The following is a 20,000-nucleotide window of genomic DNA, read 5'->3' as shown; positions in this document are numbered from 1 at the left end:
GTTGGTGAGGTCAAGTCTAACTCAAGTCTAAGTCTAAGTCAAGTCTAAGTCAAGTCAAGTCTAAGTCAAGTCTAAATCTAAATCAAGTCTTAGTCAAGTCTAAATCTTAGTCAAGTCTTAGTCAAGTCAAGTCTAAGTCGAGTCTTAGACAAGTCTAAGACAAGTCTAAATCTAAATCAAGTCTTAGTTAAGTCTAAATCTTAGTCAAGTCTTAGTCAAGTCAAGTCTTAGTTGAGTCTTAGTCGAGTCTTAGTCAAGTCTAAGTCATGTAAAGTCGAGTCTTAGTCAAGCCTTAGTCGAGTTGAGTCTTAGTCAAGTCTTAGTCTAGTCTAAGTCATGTAAAGTCTTAGTCAAGTGTTAGTCAAGTCAAGTCCAAGTCAAGTCTATGTCCTGTAAAGTCTTAGTCGAGTCTTAGTTAAGTCTAAGTCATGTAAAGTCTTAGTCGAGTCTTAGTCAAGTCAAGTATAAGTCAAGTAAAGTCTACGTCAAGTCTAAGTCATGTACAGTTTTAGTTGAGTCTTAGTCAAGTCTAAGTCAAGTCTAAGTCATGTAAAGTCTTAGTCGAGTCTTAGTCAAGTCAAGTATAAGTCAAGGAAAGTCTTAGTCAAGTCTTCGTCAAGTCTAAGTCAAGTCTAAGTCATGTAAAGTTTTAGTTGAGTCTTAGTCAAGTCTAAGTCAAGTCTTAGTCAAGTCTAAGTCAAGTTGACTCTTAGTCAAGTCAAGTCTAAGTCAAGCCTAAGTCATGTAAAGTCTAAGTCGAGTCTTAGTCAAGTCTAAGTCAAGTCTTAGTTGAGTTGAATCTTAGTCAAGTCTAAGTCAAGTCTTAGTCAAGTCTTAGTCAAGTCTAAGTCATGTAAAGTCTTAGTCAAGTCTTAGTCAAGTCTTAGTCAAGTCTAAGTCATGTAAAGTCTTAGTTGAGTCTTAGTCAAGTCAAGTCTAAGTCAAGTCTAAGTCATGTAAAGTCTTAGTCGAGTCTTAGTTAAGTCAAGTCTAAGTCAAGTCTAAGTCATGTCAAGTCTTAGTCGAGTCTTAGTCAAGTCTAAGTCATGTAAAGTCTTAGTCGAGTCTTAGTCAAGTCACGTATAAGTCAAGTCAAGTATAAGTCATGTAAAGTCTTAGTCGAGTCTTAGTCCAGTCACGTATAAGTCAAGTAAAGTCTTAGTCAAGTCTAAGTCAAGTCTAAGTCATGTAAAGTTTTAGTCGAGTCTTAGTCAGGTCAAGTCCAAGTCAAGTCTAAGTCATGTAAAGTCTTAGTCGAGTCTTAGTCAAGTCTTAGTCATGTAAAGTCTTAGTCGAGTCTTAGTTTATTCAAGTCTAAGTCAAGTCTAAGTCATGTAAAGTCTTAGTCGAGTCTTAGTCAAGTCTAAGTCAAGTCTAAGTCATGTAAAGTCTTAGTCGAGTCTTAGTCAAGTTTAAGTCATGTAAAGTCTTAGTCGAGTCTTAGTCAAGTTTAAGTCATGTAAAGTCTTAGTCGAGTCTTAGTCAAGTTTAAGAAATGTAAAGTCTCAGTCGAGTCTTAGTCAAGTCAAGTCTAAGTCAAGTCTAAGTCATGTAAAGTCTTAGTCGAGTCTTAGTCAAGTCTTAGTCATGTAAAGTCTTAGTCGAGTCTTAGTTAATTCAAGTATAAGTCAAGTCTAAGTCATATAAAGTCTTAGTTGAGTCTTAGTCCAGTCACGTATAAGTCAAGTAAAGTCTTAGTCATGTCTAAGTCAAGTCTAAGTCATGTAAAGTCTTAGTCGAGTCTTAGTCAGGTCAAGTCCAAGTCAAGTCTAAGTCATGTAAAGTCTTAGTCGAGTCTTAGTCAAGTTTAAGTCATGTAAAGTCTTAGTCGAGTCTTAGTCAAGTCAAGTCTAAGTCAAGTCTAAGTCATGTAAAGTCTTAGTCGAGTCTTAGTCAAGTCTTAGTCATGTAAAGTCTTAGTCGAGTCTTAGTTAATTCAAGTCTAAGTCATGTACCCCCGGTTTCACAGACAATGCTTAAGCTAATCCTAGACTAAAATGCATGTTTGAGCTGTTTTACCTGAAAGAATCTTGCACTGACAAATCTTAAAATATGTCAGTGGCATTGTTTTGTCTCAAGATGCACACCAGTAATGTTTTTTTCTTGGGCACGTTTATAAAAGTTACTTAAATGTCCTAATTGAACTAAGGCCTAATCCTGGCTTAGTCTAAGCCCTGTCTGTGAAACCGGGCCATAAATTCTTAGTCAAGTCTTAGTCAAGTCAAGTCTAAGTCATGTAAAGTCTTAGGCGAGTCTTAGTCAAGTATAAGTCAAGTAAAGTCTTAGTCAAGTCTACGTCAAGTCTAAGTCATGTAAAGTTTTAGTCGAGTCTTAGTCAAGTCAAGTATTAGTCAAGTAGTCTTAGTCAAGTCTAAGTCAAGTCTTAGTCAAGTCTAAGTCAAGTTGAGTCTTAGTCAAGTCAAGTCTAAGTCATGTAAAGTCTTAGTCGAGTCTTAGTCAAGTCTTAGTCAAGTCTTAGTCAAGTCTTAATCAAGTCTAAGTCAAGTCTAAGTCAAGTCTAAGTCTAAGTCAAGTCTTGTGTACTTGGGTTCATCTACACTCGCCTCCAGTGGATCTCTACGTTACATTACTGTATTTTTTATCAAATAAATGCAGCCCTGGTAAGCAGAAGATACTTTTTTTTTTTAAACATTAAAAACTTATGAAATGTTTTTTTTTTATTAGATTTGTTTTATTAGGGCATTGCATGAGAACATCCAGTTGTCACACAGTGTGACTACAAAATATTGACTATAGGACATTTCCAGCAATAAAAATGAAGAGTGAAGGTGTGTGTGTGGACAAACAAGGCCGTAAATGAGCGAGGTTTCTTGTAATTGTGAGCGAAAGCAAGAAATTGAAACCCTTTTGGAGCAAACTGACTGAAGAGGAGGAGAGGAAAATACTGTCACTCCACTCACATCTACAGCAACGAGGCATCAGGACGCCCAGCGGAAACCTTGGATCCTGGCCGTCAGCCGCAGGAGAAGGTCTGAGACGGGGAGGGGTAGAGCAGATGGGAGGTCATGGAGAGTGGGACACGTGTGGGAGAGACCGCGAGGGACTCAGACACACTCATCCCCGGCCGTGCAGAGATGACTGTGGTCACTAGGGATGACACAATTCTCAATATAATATTTAACCGTTCGGTACGGCATTCACGGTTCAATACGCGCTTGTGAATTGCTGTTTTTTCGGTTTTGCATTTAATTAATTATTTTTGTACACATTCTATCATTTGCCTCCATGCCAATACTGAACAACGCGACATACATTCACATCACACGTTAGTCTGTGAAGACTCTTAGTCAAGTCAAGTCTAAGTCAAGTCTAATTCATGTAAAGTCTTAGTCGAGTGTAAGATCAAGTCTTAGTCAAGTCTAAGTCAAGTCTTAGTCGAGTTGAGTCTTAGTCAAGTCTAAGTCAAGTCTTATTCAACTCTAAGGTCAAGTCTTAGTCAAGTCTAAGTCAAGTCTAAGGTCAAGTCTTAGTCAAGTCTTAGTCAAGTCTAAGTCAGGTCTTAGTCAAGTCTAAGTCAAGTCTAAGTCTAAGTCTAAGTCTAAGAGTTATACTCACGGAACACTATAGTTATTCACAATCAAGAAAGTTCACTATTTGCATGCGATTTAAAGCCTTGCCGGTTTCATTCGCGTGCGCGATTTTAACATGCGCTTTTCCGAGCGCGCACTAAACGCCTGTCAAACACGCGATTACAGGACTAAGTAGTCGTCTTACTGCGCTAATACTGTCAAATACACACAAGGTTAACATAAACACAGTCGGATATGTCTAAAGTGAAAGTAAAATCACGTGTGTCTGTATATCAGATGCGTGCAGGTCTTACATTGACAGCGGCGCAGCCTATAGTGAACACGCTGTCCTTAAAGGGACAGTTCACCTATAAAATGATGTCATTATTTACTCACTCTAATATTGTTCCAAACCTGTATTCATTTCTCAATGACAGAATTTTCATTTTTGAGTGAAATATCCCTTTAATGTTAATACAACAACAAAAGACAAAGAGAAAATCACTCACTGCTCTTGACTGAAAAACTAATACAGTAGCTTTAATAAGAATCAATGTATATTTTATAGTGAAGTCTGTGTAGTGTTTTATTTTTACATTTATTCATTCAATAAATTCTGGCCGTGCAGAGATGACTGTGGTCAGAGAGGTGGAAGTGAATGTCGATCGAGTCTGTGCTTTATTTATGACACAGAGATTCACAGATGAACTCATCACAGCTCATACACACACAGAAGTGGCCGAAAGTGATGTGCGGAGGGGATAAATTGATGACAGGCTGTTGAATTATTAGAAAATAATGCACACCCGTGGTGGTAAATCCATGTGCATTATTTTCTAATGAAAACAGACGAGGCGAGAGAAAAGGAGCTGGAAGCATGAGGAGCGACAGAGGGGAGAGAGGAGAAAAAAAGATGGTACTGGATGCCAATGTTCCCTCTAATTTCTTTTCTCGCTGAGCAAAACTTTTCTCTATTGGGCGGACATTTTGTCACCTGAGCAAAAACATTCTTTACCTGTACAGCGTATGTAAACGCACAGAAAAAAGGGGTTTCATCATGCAGTTATAACTTTAATGTGCCATTTCTATTTTATTTAACCATTGATTTAACTTTGTGATATATTAAATAAAAAACTTTAAGTTAATTCAGAAGTCATTAAATTAAGCACATTTTACAGTGCTGTTAACTGTAGTCTTCTTTACCAAGAAATACTATTAAAATATCCCCCAGGACAGTTAAATTCTTTATAATATAATATAATATTAGGGCTGTCAAAAGATTAATCGCGATTAATCGCATCCAAAATAAAAGTTTGTGTTTACATAATATATGTGTGTGTACTCTGTTAATTATTATTTATATATAAAAACACAAACAAGCATGTATATATTTCAGAAAAAAATATTATTTTTATATATAAAACATTTATATTTATATATATTATAGATTATATAAATGTATATACAGTATATACATGCAAATATTTCTTAAATATATACATGAATGTGTGTGTATTTATATATAAATAATAATTAACAGAGTACACACACATATATTATGTAAACACAAACTTTTATTTTTGATGCGATTAATCGCGATTAATTGCGATTAATTTTTTGACAGCCCTAAATATAATATAATATAATATGAAAATAATTAAGCGGTTGCACTGAGATGGTCCTCAATGTGTTTTTGAACAGTCATTTATTGGCAACAGGCAGCATTAACCCATCTATATTAAATGTTTGTTTATTGCTTATGAATTTCCAAGATTTACTATATCAGGGGTTTTCAAACGTTTTAATGGCAAGGATCCCTAAACACTTGTGAGATCAGTTCTTTATTAGGCTTACACTATAATACAATTATAATAGCCTATAATAAAAACTAATGGAAGTATTTATATTATATTTTATCAGTTTAAATGCTTCAATTTGTAAAAAAAAGAAAAGAAAACTGAAGTAATGAAATAAATCTAATATCTAAATATGTTCAAGGGAACATGTGAACACTTTTATGGTGATCTAAACATCCCTGAAACCCAAACCACACACACATCTATTTAAACTGACGTGTGTTACTTATGAGTTTGCATGCTACACTTGTGGTGTGTGTGTAACTGTAAATGTGTGTTTTGTTACCGTGCTGTGTCCATCATCTGTTATTTCCGGCACTTAATCAAGCCACTCTTCTTTAAAACATGATGAAGAGTTTCAGAGGAAGAGCTTCAGAGGCTCTGGCCGATCCCAGACGAGGAATAGAGTCTGATCTAGACAAACATCGCTCATTTTCTAAAAAAAAATCGATATTCATAACGCTTCGAAGCTTCATGATGCCGTGTTTTGAAATCGTCATCACTATATAAGTCGTTATTTAGGGGTTTTTTTGCGCACAAAAACTATTCTCGCCGATTCATAAAGTTATTGTAGAACCACTGTAGTGAGATGGACTTTGTAACTTTAGTCTTTAGTGTCTTTTAAGGGTCTTGAGAGTGTAAAGTTGAGCCAATGGAGGCCTTTCAGAGCATCAGCTTTACACTAAAATATCTTCATTTGTGTCTGAAGATGAACGGAGGTCTGACGGGTGTCCAACCACATGAGGCTCAGTCATTAATGACACAATTTACATTTTTGGGTGAACTAACCCTTTAAATAACCACGGGACTTTTGTCCCGAAAATCCAGTTTGTAAGAGATCATTTAGTGTAACAGGATCAAGAAGCCATTCTGAAATCATATAAAAAACAGATCTGTGACATCATCAAAGACCCCTGAAGACCATGTGGTGCTGCAGAAAAGTGAACTGAAGTAGAAGTTTCGTCAGTCAGGGTAATGCTTTCTTCATTCAGTGTAACAGATATATTTATGTGAAAAATTAAACAATATACTTATTCTAACCTGTAATCATTAAAATATATAAAATAATGTGATCATACAAAATTTTATTATATTTTAAATGATTTTCACTTCCTTACAAAAACTTCTTGCTGGCAAATAGTGGTTTGAAGGATAGTGGCAAAGATTTAAAAATTACAATTAATTAGTATTATGGGCTGGACTTTGATACTTAAATAGAGTCTTTTAATGATTCCTGTTTTAAATATGCCTAATAAGATTTTCTGATACATAAATATTGTTACACTGAATGACATTTTAGTGGGTGTCTTCTGTAAATCATGGTAAAAAATGTGTGATAGTCATTATTTTTTGCTAAGAAAATATAAAATTAAACAGGACACATTCTAATGTACAGGAAAAAACTAAATTTAAAGCTGTATTACACATTTATGTTTGATGCTTGAAAACCCCTGTTTCGTCTTTGACCCATAGGCCTATACTTTTGCAGGGCAGCTCTGGCATAATGTCAATAACACTTCTAGAAATGACTTACAGGTTCTTTACAGTTATTGACGTAAACATCCCTAAAGTACCGAAAAAAGACACGCCGAAAAACGCTGGCGATAATCGCCCCGATGTGCACAGGCCTTTATGTGGCTGTTTTTACCATAATTGAACTGGATATGTTTTACAGTGTTGTATTTAGTGTGAAATGATGTTTTAATTATGCTCAGCCTAATAGTTTTTGCTCTGTTATTCCTCTCTTGAGTAACGTTAGTGTACTTCTCCGTCTCCAGCGTGACAAACTGCTTTCATTACTCCGCATCTGCTCTGCTAAATAAGATGAATAAGTTCAGTCTTCGCTCTTCATCATTCTTCCTCTGTTTATCCGTCGCTCCTGGTACAACATCTATAAACGTTGCATTACTTCTATATAATTGTTTGTTCTTCTCTTCTTCTCGGTTGTGTTTATCTCCATTTGCTTTGATTAACTTCACATTATCCTTCTGTTCAAACGCTCTCTGCATTCTCTGCCTGCATTTATATTCGTGTCATGTTTTATTGGAGGTTTGGTCCATAAGGCTGATTTATGGCTGTTGGTTAGTGTGGTGTGAAGCGGCGGATTCCTGATATGCACATCCTCATCTGTCACACACCTCGGAAAACCTCGCGCAACCGCTCAATTAAACCGCTGTGAGTGAGTCTCTGACGCAGGGTTTGAGCTGTGCTTTCTGTATGCAATATCAAGGAAAAGTTGGACACAATTTCCAACAGTAGTGCTCTTCATAGTTTTGAGCATTTTGTGTATTTTGCAGATGCTTTTATCCAAAGTGACTTACATTGTGTTCAAGGTTTGCATTTTTTCAGTGCATGCATTTTGTGTTGATTTGGAGAGAGAGAGCATGTGATTGAGTTTTGCAAAGAGTTGAAATCTTTAAATGGCTGTTTTATATTAAAATGCTGCACTTTAATATCAAACATTGCATAAGGAATGCTTTGAGGAATGCTTTGAGGAATGCTTTGAGGAATGCTTTGAGGAATGCTTTGAGGGGTTGAGCATCATTTTATAATAGCTGTGCTTTCTCTTTGTATTAGGGATCGACCAATATGGATTTTTTAGTGCCGATACCGATTTTTTTTCATCAGCCTTAGCCGACGAGCGATACGAGCTGCCGATTTTCTTGAGCCGATATTTGGAGCTGATACTGCTTTTGCTCCCTCAATTTACAACATAAAAATGACACAATGATCATGATGATAACAATTTAAAAAAAAAGGAACATTTATTGAACTAAAAAAAACTATATTTAACAAATAGTAAAAACAGGTGAGGTAGAACAAGAAAAAAAGAGTTCAGTGGTGAAAATAAATTCTGAAGATAAATATTTAAGCATAAATAACATAATGACACTATTGCACACAGTATCAACAAGCAAACAGCATAATAAAGTGCACACTGACTGTACTATACTTCATTTAAAACTATTTACAACCTAGTCATTTAATGGTTACACTCTAAAAAATGCTGGGTTAAAAATAACCCAAGTTGGGTTGAATATGGACTAACCCAGCAATTGGGTTGTTTTGACCCAGCGGTTGGGTTAAATGTTTGCTTAAAACAACCCAATTGCTGGGTTAAAACAACACTGTAAAAAATCTAAATCACAAAAATTTTGACTAATGATAATGTTTTAGTTAACTGGACAATTAAATGCAAAAAAGTTGGCTTAACTGGTCAAAATAAGTTGTTTCAACAATTGTTGGACCAACCTAGTTTTAATTGTAAATTCGATTTGTAAATGCAAGTTAACACGCATACAAGCTGCAACTATTAACAATGCATTCTGGGTGCATCATGCAAAACTCATCCATGGCTCCCAGAATGCATTGCGGTATGAAGCATGTCACCATTGTTGAGATTCATAGGCTGATTGTTGATGTCTGTGTGAGAAAATCTCATAGGTGGTCAAAGTGCTTAGTTGACTAAGGTTTTAAACCGATTGTACACTATTTTGATTAAAACCATGTTTTTAATCTTTTCTAGAATCACAATTAAAAAAAGCTAATAGTATATTGCTCATATTAAATTCAGTCATAAAATCAGTGAATTAAGCCACTACACAATGATTATATTCTTATCATCGAGCAACTGACAGCATTTGATTATGTTTTCAACATTAAAAAGTTGTCAAAGTGCCCAACTAAAGAAAACACTAATCACCATGATGGTGACATAAAAAATAAAAACTTAAACAGCTGAACAAAAGATCTTAAATGGGGAGACATGTGACCTTACTCAGTTAATTGAGTTAAGTGAACTACTTTGTTTAAAAGTTGAGTAAACTCAAAAATGCTGTGCAGCAAGTTGCCTTACAATTTTAAGTTATGTCAACTTTTCTTTTTTTACAGTGAACCCAATTGCTGGGTTAGTCCATTTTCAACCCAACTTGGGTTATTTTTAACCCAGTATTGTTTAGAGTGTAGGTGCACTTCACTGAATCTCTTGTGGAGCAACACCAGCGGTAATTCAGGAGAAAATCTCCCAATGCTCCACGTGAAACTTCAGTCTTTCCAGCTTTTACCATCGTGTCAATTCTCAGCTGATTTTGATTAATATGCGCGAGGGAGAGCGAGAGAGTTTGAAGACGGTGAGAGCTGCCCTGTGGACGCCTGTCTGGAAATAATGCAGGGAAAAAATATCGGCGAACGCAGCAGCCTTATATCGGCCGATACACGTAAAAATTGCAAATATCGGCCTAACACTAGTTTGTATGCAATATCAAAGAAAAGTTGGCCACAATTTCCAACACTAGTGCTCTTCAAAGTTTTGAGCATTTTATGAATCCGGCAGATGCTTTTATCCAAAGTGACTTACATTGTGTTCAAGGTTTACATTATAATTCTACACTTTAAATCAAACATTGCATAGGAAATACTTTGAGGAATTGTTTGAGCATCAATTTATAATAGCTGTGCTTTCTGTTTCTTATGCAATATCAAAGACAATTTTGACAATTTCCAACTATAGTGTTCTTCAAAGTTTTGAGTATTTTACATTTGTGCATCCGGCAGATGCTTTTATCCAAAGTGTCTTACATTGTGTCCAAGGTTTGCATATTTCAGTGTGTGCATTTTGTGTTGATTTGGAGAGAGAGAGGGCATGGGATTGAGTTTTGCAAAGAGTTGAAATCTGTAAATGGCTGTTTTATATTAAAATGCTGCACTTTGAAATCAAACATTGGATAGGAAATACTTTGAGGAATGCTTTGAGTGTTTGAGCATCGATTTCAAATATCTGTGCTGTCTGTTTTTATGCAATATCAAAGAAAAGTTGGACACAATTTCCAACACTAGTGCTCTTCATAGTTTTGAGCATTTTATGCATCCGGCAGATGCTTTTATCCAAAGTGACTTACATTGTGTTCAAGGTTTGCATCTTTCAGTGTGTGCATTTTGTGTTGATTTGGAGAGAGAGAGCATGTGATTGAGTTTTACAAAGAGCTGAAATCACTCAGAGAATCTTTAAATGGCTGTTTCACATTATAATTCTGCACTTTAAATCAAACATTGCATAGGAAATACTTTGAGGGTTTGAGCATCCATTTCAAATATTTGTGCTGTTTTTATGTAATATCAAAGAAAGGTTGGGAGACATTTCCAACACTAGTGCTCTTGAAATTGTGAGCATTTTACATTTGTGCATCCGGCAGATGCTTTTATCCAAAGTGACTTACATTGTGTTTAAGGTTTGCATCTTTCAGTGTGTGCATTTTGTTGGGTTTTGGAGAGAGAGAGCATGGGATTGAGTTTTACAAAGAGCTGAAATCTTTAAATTTCACATTGTTTTACATTATAATGTTGCACTTTAAAATCAAATCTTGCATAGGAAATACTTTGAGGAATGCTTTGGAGGGTTTGAGCATTTCAAATATCTGTGCTTTTTATGCAATATCAAAGAAAAGTTGGACACAATTTCCAGCACTAGTGCTCTTCATAGTTTTGAGCATTTCACATTTATGCATTCGGCAGATGCTTTTATCCAAAGTGACTTACATTGTGTTCAAGGTTTGCAGTTTTTCAGTGCATCTGGGTTAAGAATCTGTAAATGGCTGTTTCACATTAAAATGCTGGACTTTAATATCAAATATTGCACAGGATATACTTTGAGGAATGCTTTGAGTGTTTGAGCATCAATTTCAAATATCTGTGCTATTTTTATGCGATGTCAAAGAAGCGTTGGGCAAAATGTCCTTCATAGTTTTGAGCATTTTATGAATCCGGCAGATGCTTTTATTCAAAGTGTCTTACATTGAGTTCAAGGTTTGCATCTTTCAGTGTGTGTATTTTGTGTTGATTTGGAGAGAGAGAGCATGTGATTGAGTTTAAAATCAAATACTTTGAGGAATACTTTGTGTTTGAGCATCAATTTCAAATATTCACGCTTTCTGTTTTTATGCAATATCAAAGAAAAGTTGGAAACAATTTCCAACACTAGTGTTCTTCATAGTTTTGAGCATTTTATGAATCCGGCAGATGCTTTTATCCAAAGTGACTTACATTGAGTTCAAGGTTGACATCTTTCAGTGCACGCATTTTGTTTTGTGCTGTTTTGGAGAGAGGGCATATATTTATATTTATTATATTTAGGGCATGTGGTTGAAATTTAGGGCATTTAGGGCATGTGGTTGAATCTTGCAAACAGCTGAAATCACTCACAGAATCTTTAAATCTATAGTGGTCTTCAGACTTTCACATTTGACAGATGTGACTTGCATTGCATTCAAGGTTTACATGTTCTCAGTGCATGCATTCCCTGGGAATCAAACCCATGACCTTGGCATTGTTAGCATCCATCTACTGTCACATAAAAGTACAAATATAAGTATTAAATATTGCTTTAATGGAAACGGAAATAGTTTTCTGTACAAAGAAATACATTTTCTGTCATGCACTTTGAAACTGTAGAGCGGAGCTTGTAAAGCATCAGGAGTGTTTAAGAGCTTGTGGAAAGCGTTCTTCAGACTTTGAGTTGAGCAGGACTGTGAGCAAACACACACACACACACACACACATAACTTTGAGCTGTGCATGACCCATGTCTCTGCGGGATGATAGATATCTGATTCCCTCAAAGTAAGTAATTAAGTTGCAACAAATATTATATGCCTGTATATAATCCCAAACATGATTTGTTTCAAAACTCTCAACAGAAATGAGATTGAATCATAGAGCGAAGGGAGACTTCCGTTCTCCTGAGCCAAAGATAATAGTTTGCTGAAATATAGTGTTTATTCAAAGTAAACTTTTGCTCTATATTTCCATATTTTGCATCATATTTGATAAGGTTTATTTATCCGGGGATTTGAGGACTTGACCTCGTGTCCAATTGCATCTCCTGTGAGAAACTGCAGATGAGTTTTCATCTTATTACCAAAGTTGTGAAGGGAAATCATTTAATATGAGATGAAACAGTGCTAGTTTTGTTTAAAACAAGAAGTGCAACTTAAAGTCAGTAACGTAAAGTAAATATTATAGAATCTTGTGCACAACTTTACATTTACATTATCATTATGATTATGAACATGCATTCCTATTTATGAATATTAAAATCGTGGCATTAATGTTATGACTCTTTTATATTCAATTGTCATATCAATGACATTTATTAAAATCAGTTGACTCATCTACTTAATAAGAAATCAAATTTCGCTCTATTATTACATTACATTACATTGATACATAATGTTAAACAAGACGACACTTTAAAACCCTAAAATTAATAACATTTTAAAAATGAGTAATATTTAGTTTTATCTGGTACCATCAAAGCACAATGTTTTTAAAAAGTGATATTTACTCTGATTTCTTGACGTTTTATTAACACATCACGACTCATATTTCATTTCAAGCCCTTCATTTTGTTTTCCATCAGTGTAACATTTTAACCATACAAACCATAAAAACACGCTTAAATGTATGTATTTGGGACACTTTTATCTAACGAGAGAAGGTGCATAATGCAATCAAAACATTTTAGAAATGCTTTTGTGTGTAAAAACACAAGAATAACGTGTTTAAAACACTGCCGTACTGTCTTTTGAAATGTGCCGTGTCCCTTTTAGAAGCAATAACTCAAATCAGACATTCAAGACAGCCTTTTTGCCGTAATTTATATATATATTGGCCTATATGAAAGAAAATGAAGCGTATCGGTGGGCCGCTGTTGATTGTACTTTAATAAAGCCTGGAAGCAGAACATGAAACAAACATAGTGGAGCGATCAAACGCCTCTCTTTCGCTTTGCTTCAGGCCCGGGAGGAAATGAGCATGTGCACTGATACAGTACACGGCTTTGCTAAGTAGCACTGTTACGCTTTATAAATGCAAATGAGGCGGAGTGAGTTGTAGAGATGTGGAGAGAGCGAGTCAGTGAGTGTGTAAGAGAGACACATTTACACCGGCAGAATCACGAGACAGGGCTGGAGATGTGATTGAAAGCCGTGAGAACTCATGAAGATGTCCTTGCATTCATTCATCCGTAAACAGCCGTGAAATAAGCCGATAATGAACAGTCTCTTCAACCCTTTTTAGTTGATAAGACTTCACACAACACAAAATATGGGTTTACAATAAGATTTAAATACTAGGGGTGTGAGCATAGACTTTAAACAAACATGGAAGTAGTGTCTGTGAAGTCACCCATAGGATTCTGGGTAGGGTTGCACCAGTCGTTCGTAAGTTCTTTCTTAAACAAGTCCACACTAGAGGCTTAGTAACTACTAGATAGTTTGTAACTAACTCTATACTTTTTTGGGTTGCACCATTTGTTCTTAAGGCAGAATGTAACTAGTAAGTCGTAAGCTCTCCGTAAAGTAATGCGTAATCGCATAATATGACGTTTACCCTCAATGATCCAATAGCAGCCTTCAAATACGAGAGCAGAAGTTACCGTGAATTTCAGTGTGTCCTTCATTATTTTGCCTCACGTAACCAACGGTAAAAATAACTTTCCATTAAATATACTTAATCATGAATAACATAAGTGCTTTTATATATAAATAACATTCAGAAGCATTCAGTATATGAAACGACATTAACAAGGATCAATAAATACTGAAACAAAACAAAAAAAACATATTGATTATGATTATGACTGATTTTATTTGACATGCACAACACGCACCGATGGGACAGATTCACACAGTTTTGGATGGTTTCGTGTTGAAGAGCTGCAAATAAAGTCATCTATTCACATAATGTTTTCTCTCTTAAAATGTAAGCGAGTGTAAATGTCAGAATTATCATACATGTGTAAATAATTGAAGTCTGTCATGTAAAACTAGAGCTTATTATGCAGTTCAGTCCGTCTGCTTTATTATTCCAACCATTACTCCTGATCGGAGCTTCCGTAAATATTTAGTTTATACGTAGAGTTACGCTTCAACTAAGTTTAATGGTGCAACGCAAAAATATTTAGTAGTGCGTAAGTAACTTAGTGCCCATTTACGTCAAAACTAGGCTAAGTTGTAACTTACGCACAACTGGTGCAACCGGCCCCTGAAGAGCAGTTTTGAAGCGTAAAGTCGGGTCGAGCCGGCCGTCGCCATCTTGTCATCGCAAGTCACTCTCGGATAATAGAAAACGGGCAAAGAGGCGGGACGTGGGCGGAGCTAAGGTGATGACTAACACACAGCAGATAAATGGCTATCCACCTGTCACTCAAAGTGGCCACACCCTTAATTATGCAGAATTTTAATGCTTTATATAATGTAAACGAATGAGTTATAAAATCATTCACCCCCCTCACAGTCATCATGAAGGGCAACATTAGCCGTACAGACCAAAAGCACAGTTTGTCCCAGACTGTAAACATGTGTTCTTCTGCTGTAAAGTTGGGCATTTTAACATGAGCTCAATGAGATTCTGCTCCTTCTGGAGTCTGAGTTGAGATATTTGCACAGTATTTTTAAGAAATCCTCAATGATGAAATACATGACTTGAAAAATTGTTTGCAGATGCATTTGAAAGTGGCCAGACCATGAACTGCAGTTTAACTCACTTCAGTATTAATTCCAGTGGATAACGGTCGCTTTAATTCCATCAGCTCAGTTTTGGTCTGTACGGCTAATTTTGCCCTTCATGACGACTGAGGTGGGGGAATGATTTTATAACTCATTCGTTTACATTATATAAAGCCTTAAAGTTCTGCATAATTAAGGGCGTGGCCACTTTGAGTGACAGGTGGATAGCCGTTTGTCTGCTGTCTGTTAGTCATATTTTTTACAGTCTGTGGAATGGGCCCTTTCGGCTGACAAAAAAAGTTTGGAAATCCCTGGTTTAAGGTATAATTGATGTGTTTAGGATGGGTAAATAATGAGGGTTAGGAGTTTACCGTAGTGTGAGCGATAACATCCCTAATTATTGAGCATGTCGCTCTGAATGCCTGTGTGTGTGTGTGTGTGTGTGTGTGTGTGTGTGTGTGTGTGTGTGTGTGTGTGTGTGTGTGTGTGTGTGTGTGTGTGTGTGTGTGTGTGTGTGTGTGTGTGTGTGTGTGTGTGTGTGTGTGTGTGTGTGTGTGTGTGTGTGTGTGTGTGATGATTATGAGATACCCTCACTGTGTGTTTTATTACTGCCTCTCAATATTAACAGGAGGCTTTCATTAACCTGCGGTCCTGCGGTATCATCCTCTCTCTCTCTCTCTCTCTCTCTCTCTCTCTCTCTCTCTCTCTCTCTCTCTCTCTCTCTCTCTCTCTCTCTCTCTCTCTCTCTCTCTCTCTCTCTCTCTCTCTCTCTCTCCCATTTTCCTTTGGTTTTCCTTATTAGCTCTTTTCTAGGGTGACTGCAAATTCACCACAGCCATTTTCGTTGATTAAACCCTCCTTGAAATGACCTGCCCTTTCCTGCTGTGTTGGAAAATATTGCCTTTTTCTTTCTTGTTCAGGGATTCAGGTGTGAGCTGTACTGGGACCATAAACATTATAGAGAATCATTTAAAGGGGTGCTAGAATGGCTCTTTTTACAAGATGTAAAATAAGTCTCTGACGTCCTCAGAGTGTGTATGTGAAATTTTTGCTCAAAATACCCTACAGATAATTTATATAACATGTTAAAATTGTAAAAAAACACGCCGTTTTTGTGTGTCCCTTTAAATGCAAATTAGCTGCTGCTCCCCGCCCCCTTTCAGGAACCTGAAAGGTTACCTCACACACACACACTGAACAATTGGACATTGTCTCTCCAATGGACAATGATGGAGAGACTCCAGAAGAAGAGACAACATGTAGAACGAGACAGGACGTTTCTGAAGGGATAGAGGATGAGTTTATGAGTTAACCATCTTCAGTCATTGATTAGCATATTCTGTCCTTATAATCTATAAAGCGTTGGTGTGGGGTAAGATGAGCCAGAGAATATCTGCTGCTGAAGAGAGAACAGGGATAGTTTAGTGTAATTACGGTTATAACTGATGATGTCGTCTCGCTTTATGACATGCGTCTGCGTTTTTGTTCGTACTGTATCAATAAATGTGAACGACAGCTCTTCCTCTTCTCCACATGTTCCCGGGGGCGGGGTTATGCAAATGATTGGGGTAGTGATGTCACTGACTCGTTGTAGTCCCTACCAGCCGTTTGTTGTAGTTCTTAAAGAGAGAAAATATCTCCCTTTGCTTTGAGCTTTGAGCGTCGTAACTTTGCAGATGTTGTTTATGCTCAAACAGCGACACTACACACTCACTAAAGCTACACAAGACAAATCATAATCAACCAGCGCTTTAAGTCCTGCATCTGAGATTATGGTGATTTCCTGTAAATGTACAATACAATTGCTGTCAGTTGTTCTCTTTTCGCAGGCCTGGCTCACAGAGATTAATGAGTTCGCCCAGCAGAACGCTGTGATCATGCTTCTGGGTAACAAGGTGAGTAAAGTATGGGGAAATATTTTTGATACTTCACTTATTCAAGATTATGACCTTTGTATATTTGGACTCGACATGGATGCATGGCATCAATTCATAATAGGGATGCACCGAATGTTCGGCAACCAAAATTATTCGGCCGAAAATAGCAAAAATTGCACTCAGTGCATAGTAGGCTTGTTACGATAAGCAGTGTTGGGGGAAGCGCATTACAAGTAACTTGAGTTACGTAATAATGACTTTTTCCAAGTAACTAGTAAAGTAACGCATTACTTTTCAAATTTACAACAAAATATCTGAGTTACTTTTTCACATTAATTTGACTGACAGCTCTCCTGCCCCCATGTGGAGAAAAATAAGTGCAGAGGCGTGTGTGTGTGTGTGTGTGTGTGTGTGTGTGTGTGTGTGTGTGTGTGTGTGTGTGTGTGTGTGTGTGTGTGTGTGTGTGTGTGTGTGTGTGTGTGTGTGTGTGTGTGTGTGTGTGTGTGTGTGTGTGTGTGTGTGTGTGTGTGTGTGTGTGTGTGTGTGTGTGTGTGTGTGTGTGTGTGTGTGTGTGTGTGTGTGTGCGTGTGTGTGAACATGATGGTTATTGTAGTTCTAGACTAAATGTGAGCATTTATTTATCTCACTTGCACAATAAAGATTCTGTCCTCCTCAAAATGAATAAAATCAGTCAAATGCAAATCAAACCTCCAATAATTAAATGTTATTAATTAAATGTTGTTTTTATTGGTCAAACTTTTTTCTCCTGCATCCTATTCTCCATTATCCAGAGCTGCGCCCTCTACTGTTCATGCGGGAATCTGCATTTTTACTTATTATTTACATTTTGGTATGAAGAGGTCTTTATCGTTGCACAAAAATATAACTTTTTTGTTATAAAAAAACAAACAAAAGCAAGCCCAGCTCAGGTGAGTAACGCAAAAGTAACGTAACTCATTACTTTTCTTAAAAAGTAACTAAGTAACTCAATTAGTTACTTTTTAAGGGAGTAACGTAATATTGTAATGCATTAATTTTCAAAGTAACTTTCCCCAACACTGAGAATAACTACTTTTTGTTTCACGATGTATCGTCCCAGAAATAATGGCCATAAACGATATTATTGTCATTTTAAGACTATTTTATGCCACTGAATATATAATCCTAATATAACAGCATAATAATGCAAGCAGACCCACACACTTTCAAATAACAACCTTTTCATTCTTTAGATCATGGAAATTAAGGGTAAAAAATATATTACCTAAAATTTAAAAAAATAATAATAATACAATAAATAGTAAATAAACATGTTCCCTTGTGAAACGGCTTTAACGCTCGTCATTCTGGGCTGGCGGATCAGGGGATTGCGGCTTTGAAATCGAGTCCATTTGGGCTTATTCTTCCAAACCGTCAACCGCACTTTATTCTTTAGATAAATGGACATTTTATTAATTCGGAGGGAGATCCAGTAGCTTATACATAAACATATCACCCACACAGAAAAAATAAAATAAAATCAGTCACATGTGTATCAAAGAGCATGTGAAGTGATTACTAGGTCAGATTCATAAATAAATAAAAGTGAGTTTTGTATAGATTCACAAAAATGAACAATACCGTAACCCTACCCCTAAAAAAAGCAAGACAAAATAGTAAAAAGCAAAAAAAAAATTTTACAATTTAATTTATGCAATGGTGAAAAAATTGGCACAATAAATGGGGAAAAAACGCGTTCGGTCTTCAGCTTGGCCCAAGAATTTTTCATTTCGGTGCATCCCTAATTCATAAATAATTTATAAAGAAAACATTGATCAGAAATCAAAGCTAGTACATGCAGTGTTTATTGATTGATCCATTGATCGATTGGGTGATTTTCAGGCTGATGCCACTCATGAACGGGTTGTGAAGAGAGAGGAGGGGGAGAAACTGGCCAAGGTGTGTCATGTTGACATTTCTTTTTAAATACTAATCTTTGTGTAAAATCTTTTTAATGAGGGAAGAACATGTTTTGCAGTCACATTCACACACACTGCACACACATCTCATTATTTAGCCATTTTTATCGTCTTTGAGAGGTTGTTCTATTTACATTATTCATGCATGTGATACACACACACACACATATGTACACTGATCTTATGAAGATCCCTTAAAATGCACATATTATGTTTTTCTCCTCAGATAATATCTGTCATGAGTAATAAAGCTGTTTGTGAACGCAAAGTTTTAAAGAGCGTAGTGCATATAAATGGAGGCATTGTCTCCCAAAGAAAGTCATCAGTGATTCCAGTCTCTGTTTGAACCCATGTAGGTTTGTAACTAATTTGCATAATGCCAGTCTGTGGTCTTGATTGGCTGAACGGCGTCTCTTTGCCCCGCCCTCACACACTGCAGTTGTATCGGAGACTGGAAGAGTTTGGTTCGTGTTTCTGCTGCTAAAGCAAATCCACTTTGATGAGATTGATACGGTTACTGTTGGTTACTGAGATTCAGATATGATAATGAGCGTTTGCTTTCTAAACCAATCAGAGCTGAGCAGTCTCTCAGAGAGGAGGAGTTTAGAGAGACTGAATCATCAGTTTCAGACACTGTGAGAGAAGAGCTGATGCTGATGTGTGTATCATGAGAAGATTAACACGTTTTTAAAGCATGTAAACCGGTTGTATAGCAGGGGCATTAAAGGGATAGTTCACCCAAAAACTAATGATTTATGTTTATCTGCGGACCCCCAGGGCATCCGAGATGTAGGTGTGTTTGTTTCTTCAGCCGAACACAAATGAAGATTTTTAACTCCAGCCGTTGCAGTGTGAGAGTCGGATAATGATGTCAATGGGGATATTTTAGAGCAGGGGTTTTCAGAAAATTTCAGGGAATAAAAAGACAAAGCAAAAATGGTTAAAGTCTACTGAACATTATAACTGAATTTAATAATTGTATATGTTTGCTTTGTTTTGCTCACTTTCCCTTTATCTCACTCAATGAGGTTGTAAGGCAGTTTTCTTAACGCACTACATGAGCTGCTTACATACATGTATTATGAAAGTTGCTTATACAAATAATTTTTAATTGAAAATGTTCTTCAGGTTTTTACATCCAACATTAAGTATAAGTTTGGAAACAATATGTTGTGTTTATAATGTCATACTTACTAGTTTAAATGTTTTTTTTTTCATACATAAAAGTATGTGACCCCTGAGCATAAGTCTCACGGGTATATTTGTAGCAATAGCC

The 20,000-nt window shown here is 36.4% G+C and overlaps 1 protein-coding gene across 1 annotated transcript in view; it reads left to right on the top strand.

Moving 5' to 3' along the window:
* The window catches only part of rab26 (RAB26, member RAS oncogene family), a gene marked incomplete at both ends in the record, with an annotated part of 172,367 nt that overhangs the window by 148,624 nt on the left and 3,743 nt on the right, over positions 1 to 20,000 (top strand). Inside the window, 2 exons of the mRNA XM_079801689.1 lie at positions 16,719 to 16,784; positions 18,648 to 18,704. Coding sequence (XP_079657815.1) covers positions 16,719 to 16,784; positions 18,648 to 18,704 — 123 coding nt within the window. The remainder of the gene's footprint in view (positions 1 to 16,718; positions 16,785 to 18,647; positions 18,705 to 20,000) is intronic.

This window comes from Gobio gobio (assembly GCF_949357685.1).
Source record: "Gobio gobio genome assembly, chromosome: 20".
NCBI lineage: Eukaryota > Metazoa > Chordata > Actinopteri > Cypriniformes > Gobionidae > Gobio > Gobio gobio.
Note: the sequence above shows the minus strand (reverse complement) of the source record. Positions and strands in the feature narration are given on the sequence as shown.